The sequence below is a fragment of the Oncorhynchus kisutch genome, linkage group LG24 (genome assembly GCF_002021735.2).
Source record: "Oncorhynchus kisutch isolate 150728-3 linkage group LG24, Okis_V2, whole genome shotgun sequence".
In the NCBI taxonomy this organism is placed as follows: Eukaryota; Metazoa; Chordata; class Actinopteri; order Salmoniformes; family Salmonidae; genus Oncorhynchus; species Oncorhynchus kisutch.
The window spans coordinates 7,798,446-7,809,425 of record NC_034197.2 but is presented as its reverse complement, the minus strand read 5'-3'; the positions used below and the strand labels follow the sequence as shown (position 1 = coordinate 7,809,425).

At 43.2% G+C, this 10,980-nt stretch overlaps 1 protein-coding gene across 1 annotated transcript; it reads right to left on the bottom strand.

The window, feature by feature from the left end:
* Positions 1 to 7,022: 7,022 nt before the first annotated feature.
* LOC109869312 (probable E3 ubiquitin-protein ligase DTX3) lies at positions 7,023 to 10,055 on the bottom strand. Its single transcript, XM_020459381.2, has 3 exons — positions 9,556 to 10,055; positions 8,821 to 9,038; positions 7,023 to 8,575 (listed from the first exon to the last, which is right to left on the bottom strand). Exons 1-3 carry the CDS (start codon positions 9,895 to 9,897, stop codon positions 8,497 to 8,499), a joined length of 639 nt encoding a protein of 212 aa, XP_020314970.1. The 5' UTR covers positions 9,898 to 10,055; the 3' UTR covers positions 7,023 to 8,496.
* Positions 10,056 to 10,980: the final 925 nt, after the last annotated feature.

Below are 10,980 nucleotides of genomic sequence, written 5' to 3'. Positions count from 1 at the left end.
TATATTTTATATTTTAAATTCTTGAAAATTGCCTATTTATTGCCTACCTCCTTTATCTTACCTCATTTGCACACACTGTACAAATACTTTTTCTCTATTGTGTTATTGACTGTGTTGTTGTTTGTGTCACACTGCTTTGCTTTATCTTGGCCAGGTCACAGTTGTAAATGAGAACTTGTTCTCAACTACCTGGTTAAATAAAGGTTAAATATATGTATATTTTTAAATAGCTTTTGTCTTGATGACAGCTTTGCACACTTTTGGCATTCTCTCAACCAGCTTCACCTGGAATGCTTTTCCAACAGTCTTGAAGGAGTACCCACATATGCTTAGCACTTGTTGGTTGACTTTCATTTACTCTGCGGTCCAACTCATCCCAAACTATCGCAATTGGATTGAGATCGGTTGATTGTGAAGGCCAGGTCATCTGCAGCATTCCATCACTCTCCTTCTTGGTCAAATAGCCCTTACACAGCCTGGAGGTGTGTTGGATCATTATCCTGTTGAAAAACAAACAATAGAAGGAAAGAAATTCCACAAACGAACTTTTAACAAGGCACACCTGTTTATTGAAATGCATTCCAGGTGACTACCTCATGAAGCTGGTTGAGAGAATGCCAAGAGTGTGCAAAGCTGTCATCAAAGCAAAGGGTGGCTACTTTGAAGAACCTAAAATCTATTTGGATTTGTTTAACACTTTTTTGATTCCATATGTGGTATTTCATAGTTTTGACGTCTTCGCTATTATTCTACAATGTAGAAAATAGTAAAAATAAAGAAAAACCCTTGAATGAGTAGGTGTGTCCAAACTTTTGACTGGTACTGTATATACTGTATATATATATATATATATATATCACACACACTGAACAAAAATATAAATGTAACAATTTCAATAATTTTACTGAGTTACAGTTCATATAAGGAAATCAGTCAATTTAAATCAATTCATTAGGCCCTAATCTATGGATTTCACATGATTGTTCAGGGGAGCAGGCCATGGGTGGGCCTGGGACCCACTTGGGAGCCAGGCCTACCCACTTGGGAGCGAGACACGTCCACTGGGAAGCCATAAAAATAAAAACAATTTGGGGGGGATTACCCTTATTTTACCAGATAAGTTGACTGTGAACACATTCTCATTTACAGCAGCGACCTAGGGAATATTACAGGGGAGAGGAGTGGCGATGAATGAGCAAATTGAAAGCTGGGGATGATTAGGTGGCCATGATGGTACGAGGGCCAGATTGGGAATTTAAATCCATAGGGGGGCACAACTAGTATTGCTTTAGAGCCCTAATAAAACAAGGTAGATTGGTCCTACTGCTGTTCGAATGTACAAAAATTTATCTGAAATTCAGCCGCAGACCTACACATTATTTGCGCCTACCAACACGCACAGATCAGCTGAACAGGATGAACACCACTAGGCTATCAAAGATTCTTACAGGCTTCATAACTTAAACTTCAATAATTCGAACTATAGGCTACACTTTCCATTACAAAAGGTCTTTATTGTAGAGAGAAATACTCAGTTTCATTAGCTGTCCGTGTGGCTGGTCTCTGAAGAACCCGCAGGTGAAGAATCTGGATGTGGAGGTCCTGGACTGGCGTTGTTACATGTGGTTTGCGGTTGTGAAACCGGTTGGACGTACTGCCAAATTCTCTAAAACGACATTGGAGGCGGCTTTTGGTAGAGAAATTAACATTCACTTTTATGGCAATAGCTCTGGTGGACATTCCTGCAGTCAGAATGTCAATTGCACGCAATTGCACACAGGTGCACCTATGTAATGATCATGCTGTTTATTCAGCTTCTTGATATGCCACACCTGTCAGGTGAATGCATTATCTTGGCAAAGCAGAAATGCTCACTAACAGGGATGTAAACAAGTTTGTGCACAATATTTGAGAGAAATAGCTTTTTGTGCATTTCTGGGATCTTTTCTTTCAGCTCATGAAACATGGGACCAACACTTTACATGTTGCATTTATATTTTTGTTCAGTATATACATAATATACACATAATAATATATATAATATACATACATACACTGAGTATACAAACATTAAGAACACCTGCTCTTTCCATGACGTAGACTTACCAGGTAAATCCAGGTGAAAGCTATGATCCCTTATTGATGTCACATGTTAAATCTACGTCATTCAGTGTAGATGAAGGGGAGGAGACAGGTTCAAGAAGGATTTTTAAGCCTTGAGACAATTGAGACATGGATTGTGTATAGTATGTGTGGGGGGTGCAACTCAATAAGGTGTTCTTAATGTTTTGTACAGTCAGTGTTTGTATATACAGTGCCTTGCGAAAGTATTCGGCCCCCTTGAACTTTGCGACCTTTAGCCACATTTCAGCCTTCAAACATAAAGATATAAAACTGTATTTTTTGGTGAAGAATCAACAACAAGTGGGACACAATCATGAAGCGGAACGACATTTATTGGATATTTCAAATTTATTAACAAATCAAAAACTTAAAAATTGGGCGTGCAAAATTATTCAGCCCCCTTAAGTTAATACTTTGTAGCGCCACCTTTTGCTGCGATTACAGCTGTAAGTCGCTTGGGGTATGTCTGTATCAGTTTTGCACATCGAGAGACTGAAATTTTTTCCCATTCCTCCTTGCAAAACAGCTCGAGCTCAGTGAGGTTGGATGGAGAGCATTTGTGAACAGCAGTTTTCAGTTCTTTCCACAGATTCTCGATTGGATTCAGGTCTGGACTTTGACTTGGCCATTCTAACACCTGGATATGTTTATTTTTGAACCATTCCATTGTAGATTTTGCTTTATGTTTTGGATCATTGTCTTGTTGGAAGACAAATCTCCGTCCCAGTCTCAGGTCTTTCGCAGACTCCATCAGGTTTTCTTCCAGAATGGTCCTGTATTTGGCTCCATCCATCTTCCCATCAATTTTAACCATCTTCCCTGTCCCTGCTGAAGAAAATCAGGCCCAAACATGATGCTGCCACCACCATGTTTGACAGTGGGGATGGTGTGTTCAGGGTGATGCCCTGTGTTGCTTTTACGCCAAACATAACGTTTTGCATTGTTGCCAAAAAGTTCAATTTTGGTTTCATCTGACCAGAGCACCTTCTTCCACATGTTTGGTGTGTCTCCCAGGTGGATTGTGGCAAACTTTAAACAACACTTTTTATGGATATCTTTAAGAAATGGCTTTCTTCTTGCCACTCTTCCATAAAGGCCAGATTTGTGCAATATACGACTGATTGTTGTCCTATGGACAGAGTCTCCCACCTCAGCTGTAGATCTCTGCAGTTCATCCAGAGTGATCGTGGGCCTCTTGGCTGCATCTCTGATCAGTCTTCTCCTTGTATGAGCTGAAAGTTTAGAGGGACGGCCAGGTCTTGGTAGATTTGCAGTGGTCTGATACTCCTTCCATTTCAATATTATTGCTTGCACAGTGCTCCTTGGGATGTTTAAAGCTCGGGAAATCTTTTTGTATCCAAATCCGGCTTTAAACTTCTTCACAACAGTATCTCGGACCTGCCTGGTGTGTTCCTTGTTCTGCATGATGCTCTCTGTGCTTTTAACGGACCTCTGAGACTATCACAGTGCAGGTGCATTTATACGGAGACTTGATTACACACAGGTGGATTGTATTTATCATCATTAGTCATTTAGGTCAACATTGGATCATTCAGAGATCCTCACTGAACTTCTGGAGAGAGTTTGCTGCACTGAAAGTAAAGGGGATGAATAATTTTGCACGCCCAATTTTTCAGTTTTTGATTTGTTAAAAAAGTTTGAAATATCCAATAAATGTCGTTCCACTTCATGATTGTGTCCCACTTGTTGTTGATTCTTCACAAAAAAATAAAGTTTTATATCTTTATGTTTGAAGCCTGAAATGTGGCAAAGGTCATAAAGTTCAAGGGGGCCGAATACTTTCGCAAGGCACTGTATACATATATATAAATATACACACACACAGTGGGGAGAACAAGTATTTGATACTTACAAAGCATTTAGAGGTCTGTAATTTTTATCATAGGTACACTTCAACGGTGAGAGACAGAATCTAAAACAAAAATCCAGAAAATCACATTGTATGATTTTTAAGTAATCAATTAGCATTTTATTGTCTGACATAATTATTTGATCACCTACCAACCAGTAAGAATTTCAGCTCTCACAGACATGTTAGTTTTTCTTTAAGAAGCCCTCCTGTTCTCCACTCATTACCTGTATTAACTGCACCTGTTTGAACTCGTTACCTGTATAAAAGACACCTGTCCACACACTCAATCAAACAGACACCAACCTCTCCACAATGGCCAAGACCAGAGAGCTGTGTAAGGACATGAGGGATACAATTGTAGACCTGCACAGGGCTGGGATGGGCTACAGGACAATAGGCAAGCAGCTTGGTGAGAAGGCAACAACTATTGGCGCAATTATTAGAAAATGAAAGAAGTTCAAGATGACGGTCAATCACCCTCGGTCTGGGGTTCACCCCGTGGGGCATCAATGATCATGAGGAAGGTGTGGGATCAGCCCAGAACTACACGGCAGGACCTGGTCAATGACCTGAAGAGAGCTGGGACCACAGTCTCAAAGGAAACCATTAGTAACACACTACGCCGTCATAGATTAAAATCCTGCAGCGCACGCAAGGTCCCCCTGCTCAAGCCAGCGCATGTCCAGGCCCGTCTGAAGTTTGCCATTGACCATCTGGATGATCCAGAGGAGGAATGGGAGAAGGTCATGTGGTCTGATGAGACAAAGATAGAGCTTTTTGGTCTAAACTCCACTCGCCGTGTTTGGAGGAAGAAGAAGGATGAGTACAACCCCAAGAACACCATCCCAATCGTGAAGCATGGAGGTGGAAACATCATTCTTTGGGGATGCTTTTCTGCTAAGGGGACGACTGCACCGTATTGAGGGGAGGATGGATGGGGCCATGTATCGCGAGATCTTGGCCAACAACCTCCTTCCCTCATTAAGAGCATTGAAGATGGGTCGTGGCTGGGTCTTCCAGCATGACAACGACCCGAAACACACAGCCAGGGCAACTAAGGAGTGGCTCCGTAAGAAGCATCTCAAGGTCCTGGAGTGGCCGAGCCAGTCTCCAGACCTGAACCCAATAGAAAATCTTTGGAGGGAGCTGAAAGTCCGTATTGCCCAGCGACAGCCCCGAAACCTGAAGGATCTGGAGAAGGTCTGAATGGAGGAGTGGGCCAAAATCCCTGCTGCAGTGTGTGCAAACCTGGTCAAGAACTACAGGAAACGTATGATCTCTGTAATTGCAAACAAAGGTTTCTGTACCAAATATTAAATTCTGTGTTTCTGATGTATCAAATACTTATGTCATGCAATAAAATGCAAATTAATTACTTAAAAGTCATAATGTGATTTTCTGGATTTTTGTTTTAGATTCCGTCTCTCACAGTTGAAGTGTACCTATGATAAAAATGACAGACCTCTACATGCTTTGTAAGTAGGAAAACCTGCAAAATCGGCAGTGTATCAAATACTTGTTCTCCCCACTCTATATATATATTTTAATAATATAAATGTTCTCTTAGCTCTCTGATACATGGATCAAAAGCTTTTTTTCTGCCACATAATGTAACGGTTGTCGTCTGGAGAAAGAGAAGACCAATGTGCAAGGTGGTAAGTATTCATTGTAATTTAATAAAGAATGAATACTGAAACAAGAACAATACACGAATAAAACGAACAGCCCTGAACAGTACAACAAAACACAGAAAATAAACACCCACAACTCAAAAGTGAAACCAGGCTACCTAAGTATGATTCTCAATCAGAGACAACGATTGACAGCTGCCTCTGATTGAGAACCATACCAGGCCGAACACAGAAAATCCCAAATGATAGAAAAAAGAACATAGACAACCCACCCAACTCACGCCCTGACCATTCTAAAACAAAGACATAACAAAGGAACTAAGGTCAGAACGTGACAGTACCCCCCCCCCCCCAAAGGTGCGGACTCCGGCCGCAAAACCTGAACCTATAGGGGAGGGTCTGGGTGGGTGTCTGTCCGCGGTGGCGGGTCTGGCGCGGGACGTGGACCCCACTCCACCATAGCCTTTGTCCGCCTCCGTGGCCACTTTCGAGCGGTGACCCCGGACTGGGGACCCTAGCAATGGGTCCCGAATGGACGGGAGATTCCGGAAGCACCGGACAGGCGGGAGTGAAGGGCGATTCTGGCAGCTCCTGGCTGACTGACGGCTCTGGCAGCTCCTGGCTGACTGACGGCTCTGGCAGCTCCTGGCTGACTGACGGCTCAGGACAGACTGGCGGCTCTGGTAGCTCAGGACAGACTGGTGGCTCTGGCAGCTCAGGACAGACTGGCGGTTCTGGTAGCTCAGGACAGACGGGAGACTCTGGCAGCTCAGGACAGACTGGCGGCTCTGGCAGCTCAGGACAGACGGGAGACTCTGGCAGCGCTGGACAGGCGGGAACACCTGTAGGAAGGAGACGGAGAGACAGCCTGGTGCGGGGGGCTGCCACCAGAGGGCTGGTGCGTGGAGGTGGCACCGGATAGACCGGACCGTGAAATCGCACTGGAGCTATCGAGCACCGAGCCTGCCCAACATTTACCTGGTTGAATGCTCCCCGTAGCCAGGCCAGTGCGGCGAGGTGGAATAGCCCGCACTGGGCTGTGCTGGCGAATCGGGGACACCATGCATAAGGCTGGTGCCATGTACCCCGGCCCGAGGAGACGCACTGGAGACCAGATGCGCAGAGCCGGCATCATGGCACCTGGCTCAATGCCCACTCTAGCCCGGCCGATACGGGGAGCTGGGATGTAGCGCACCGGACTAAACACGCGTACTGGGAACACCGTGCGCTCCACCGCATAACACGGTGCCTGACCAGTACGACGCCCGCCACGGTAAGCACGGGGAGTTGGCGCAGGTCTCCTACCTGACTTCGCCACACTCCCCGTGTGCCACCCCCCAATACATTTTTGGGGCTGCCTCTCGGGCTTCCTTGCCAGCCGTGTTCCCACATACCGCTGGTTCCTCTCTCCGGCTGCCTCTGCTCTCCTAGCTGCCTCCACCTGTTCCCATGGAAGGCGATCCCTTCCCGCCAGGATCTCCTCCCATGTGTAGACTCCCTTGCCGTTCAGAACGCCCTCCCATGTCCAGGAGTCCTGAGATCGCTGCTGCCCGAAACCAAGCTGCTTGGTCCCTTTTTGGTGGGTGTTTCTGTAACGGTTGTCGTCGGGAGAAAGAGAGGACCAAGGTGCAGCGTGGTAAGTATTCATTGTAATTTAATAAAGAATGAATACTGAAACAAAAACAATACACGACAAACGAACAGTCCTGAACGGTGCAACAAAACGCAGAACAGAAAATAAACACCCACAACTCAAAAGTGAAACCAGGCTAAGTATGATTCTCAATCAGAGACAACGATTGACAGCTGCCTCTGATTGAGAACCAAACCAGGCCGAACACAGAAAATCCCAAATTATAGAAAATATAACATAGACAGCCCACCCAACTCACGCCCTGACCATACTAAAACAAAGACATAACAAAGGAACTAAGGTCAGAACGTGACACATAATCAGTGGAGAAAAATACAAATTTTTAAACAAATAAACTGCAACATAGTACTGAGAACACAACTTTCAGGCATCGAGTCAAAACCCACATCTTCGATGAACCATCTTAAAGCTATCCTACCATATACAGTGCCCTCCATAATTATGTATTTATTTAAATTTTATTAAACCTTCATTTAACTAGGCAAGTCAGTTAAGAACAAATTCATTTTTACAATGATGGCCTACCCCGGCCAAACCCTAACGACGCTGGGCCAATTGTGCGCCGCCCTGGTAGTTGAACTGAATTCAAATCTAGGTGTTTTCAGTAGTTAATTACTTTTCTTGCCATGTGGCAATGGCAATCTACAGTTCAGGTTAGAGGAAACGGTAAAGCCTATAGTACTACGGTGAGAAAGTGATGGCTGATTTTGCTTTCTGTTATTTTTCAATTTATCAAGTTATTTTTCAATTTATCAAGTTTTATCAAGTAGCTAACTACTGGAAACCCACACTGTTTTGTTTTGCTAAAAGAAAAGAAAATATGGGCGAAGTAGGCAATACCTTCCTTTTTTAATTTGAAGTTGTGTTTAATAGGCCAAATTACACATTCTGTTAACATTTGACCAGAAAAGTGATTTGTTCTTGCAACTTGTAGTCTATAACATTTCAGATTTAAATTTGATAATTTTTCACAAAGTAGTTTTGATGTAGTGTACTACTTTTTCAAAGTAATTTTAAGGAAACTATATTTTTCCTTAAGGGCAGCTAAGCTTCTAGTGTGAATTGGTAGCTTGGTAAGCTATATTTTCAGTGTCGCTTCCCCAACACCGTTACTGCTCTTCTCGTCTTGTGTTTGATTCCTGAGCGTGACAATATGTATAGAATTTGAACTAAGAGTAGTTCTAGTTCTATGGTTTCATGAAGCTCCAGTGGAGTCAGCTCTCCTCTGTCACTCCCTTCAGACGAAGCTCCTCCTGGACCCGAGAGAGGTAGCCCGGGTCTGGATACCCGAAACTAACAAGGAGAAAAGAGAGAGGGCGTAACAGCTTCAGTGTCACATTGATCTGCCATTTCAAAAACATGGCAATGTTCGAACGTTCTCGAATGTCAATAACACTGTTGCAACACCGTCAATCACTGATATGGGTCTTCATTAGTCTTAGGGATAGAAATGTCACAATGGAACTTCAGGAGCATTCAAACCGTGTGTGAGTATTCTGATTCTATTTCCTCAGACTAGGATAGATAGGCCTACTTACAACTGTGGTCCTCCACTAATGTTGGTCTTGTGGTGTATGTCGTTCCATGTGATGGAGTTGTTGAGGCCGGTGGTGGCTGATGTCCCGATCGTGAAGATGAGCCTCCTGTGAAAGGCTGTCTGGAGCAGCCTCAGTACCTTCTCTCCTTCCTCACAGGCTGGCAGAAAGGCTGTCCTGGATGTGCTGCAGTACTTCTGACCCGGGTTCGGATGCTCAGGCTGGAGGGATGTGGCGAGAAAGAGGAATATCAATCAATCAACTGTGTCTATAAAACCATTTTCCACAGTAGCAAGGAAAAACTCCCAAGAAGGAAGAGACCTCAAGAGGAACCAAACTCAAAACCGGAGATGGGTCTTCTCCTCTGGCTCTAGGCCTAATCATGTTATTTCAAATAACTGACTGGTGGTGGTAAGATGAATCCTACTACTTATAATTAGGGACTCATGGAGGATCACACTCCACCTTAGGTGAGAAAGAAGTCAACAGCTAATCTGTCTGGCATGACATCACCAGCAAGACTTTAATGCCATGGAGGGGCAGTACCAAAGCAATACATCGACTTTCATAAAAGGGCTTTCAAGAATAACATTAAGATGAATCTCCGACTATACGCATGGCCCTTTCATCTTCAAGTCAATTGTGGCACAATGTCTATTGACACTTTCAATTCTGGAATACAATATAAGGCCCATCTGCGTCACATATAAAGTAAACATAGGCTACAATAAATCTCACCCCTTGTACTCCGGCTGGAAAGTGATAATCAATCGTGATATGTCCATTCCCCTCCTCATAGCCAGGTAAACAATGCCAGTTGCGTCTCACTGTCATGATCCCGTTCCGGGGCTGCGTTCCTTCGTAGGTCCCGTGAAAACTATTACATACCGGACATGCGGGTTTAATTTTGAAAAACGAGTCAATACAACTTGAACAGAATGAGTGAGAACATTTTAAAGTTATCTTTTCCTGAAAACTATCCATGCATATTATGCAATGGTCCTCCTCGTCGCCGCCGAGTCGCTGCTCTGTTGCAGAAGTACATCTGTCGCCTATGTTGGAGAATCTAGATGATGTCATTATAGATTATGCGTTTGAGGACATTTTGTACATAGCTAATTTGAGGCAGAAACAGGAAAACGTAAAGTCATCTGACCAACTCGTCTGAGCTGAACTATGATTTTCAGGAAGAGGACTATGTCGACAGAAAGAGGACTAAAGCCTCCCACATCTAGTCATTACCATACGTCACCCGTTGCTAATGTTCGACAGAAGGTACAATGTAAGTGTAACGTTCCACTTCAATAGTGTGCACTACCATGCGTAAACCAAGGAATAGGATATCTTCCTGAGGGTTGAGTTGTGTTACAACCATAAATAGTCTTGCTATAATATTGCAATATGGAGTGAAAAACATGTGATCATAAATGTCAGATTTGTACTGAGGCTATTTACATAATATGAAATCAATAATTAACACCACCACCATAAACAGAACATAACCTTTTTTATTCAAGTATTAAAATGTAAACCACATAATTGTTTAAACATCAACAGACAAACACAATTAGAAAAGCAAATCTTTAACTTTTCACAATCAATTGGCAACACAATCATTTTCAGTATTCATTCCCCTGCCTGTACCCCAACCCCCAGTTGACTTACATAGTTTAATGCATAGAAATATTTGCGTGGTAGCTTGATTTGAACTACTATTCCAGTCTCTCAAAGATATTCAAGTTGGTCCCTAAACAATAAAAATACAAAGAGATGGGGGGAAAGGCCAAGTCACAAATGGCACCCTATGTAGTGCACTACTTTTGCTATCATAAATAGGGTGACATTTGGGTCGAAGCAAGGGATATTTAATGTATGGGCCAAGTAAATTCTTTCACATCATCCGAATGCAGACAAATAAGAGGTTAACACTGACTGGACTATATGCATATTCTTCTCATCAAAAGGTATTTCATTTATAAATCACTCACACACAGCTTGATCATATGAGTGAGACTACATTTTTGGACTACGTTGACTGTTTATAACAAAGGTTACGTCAAATACACATCCGTTTCTATATTCTCAAACTGTAGAAAGGCAGACAAAGCACAAACATAATTCCTGCTGCGGCTGACCCTCCTAATAACAATTTGATACAGTCTA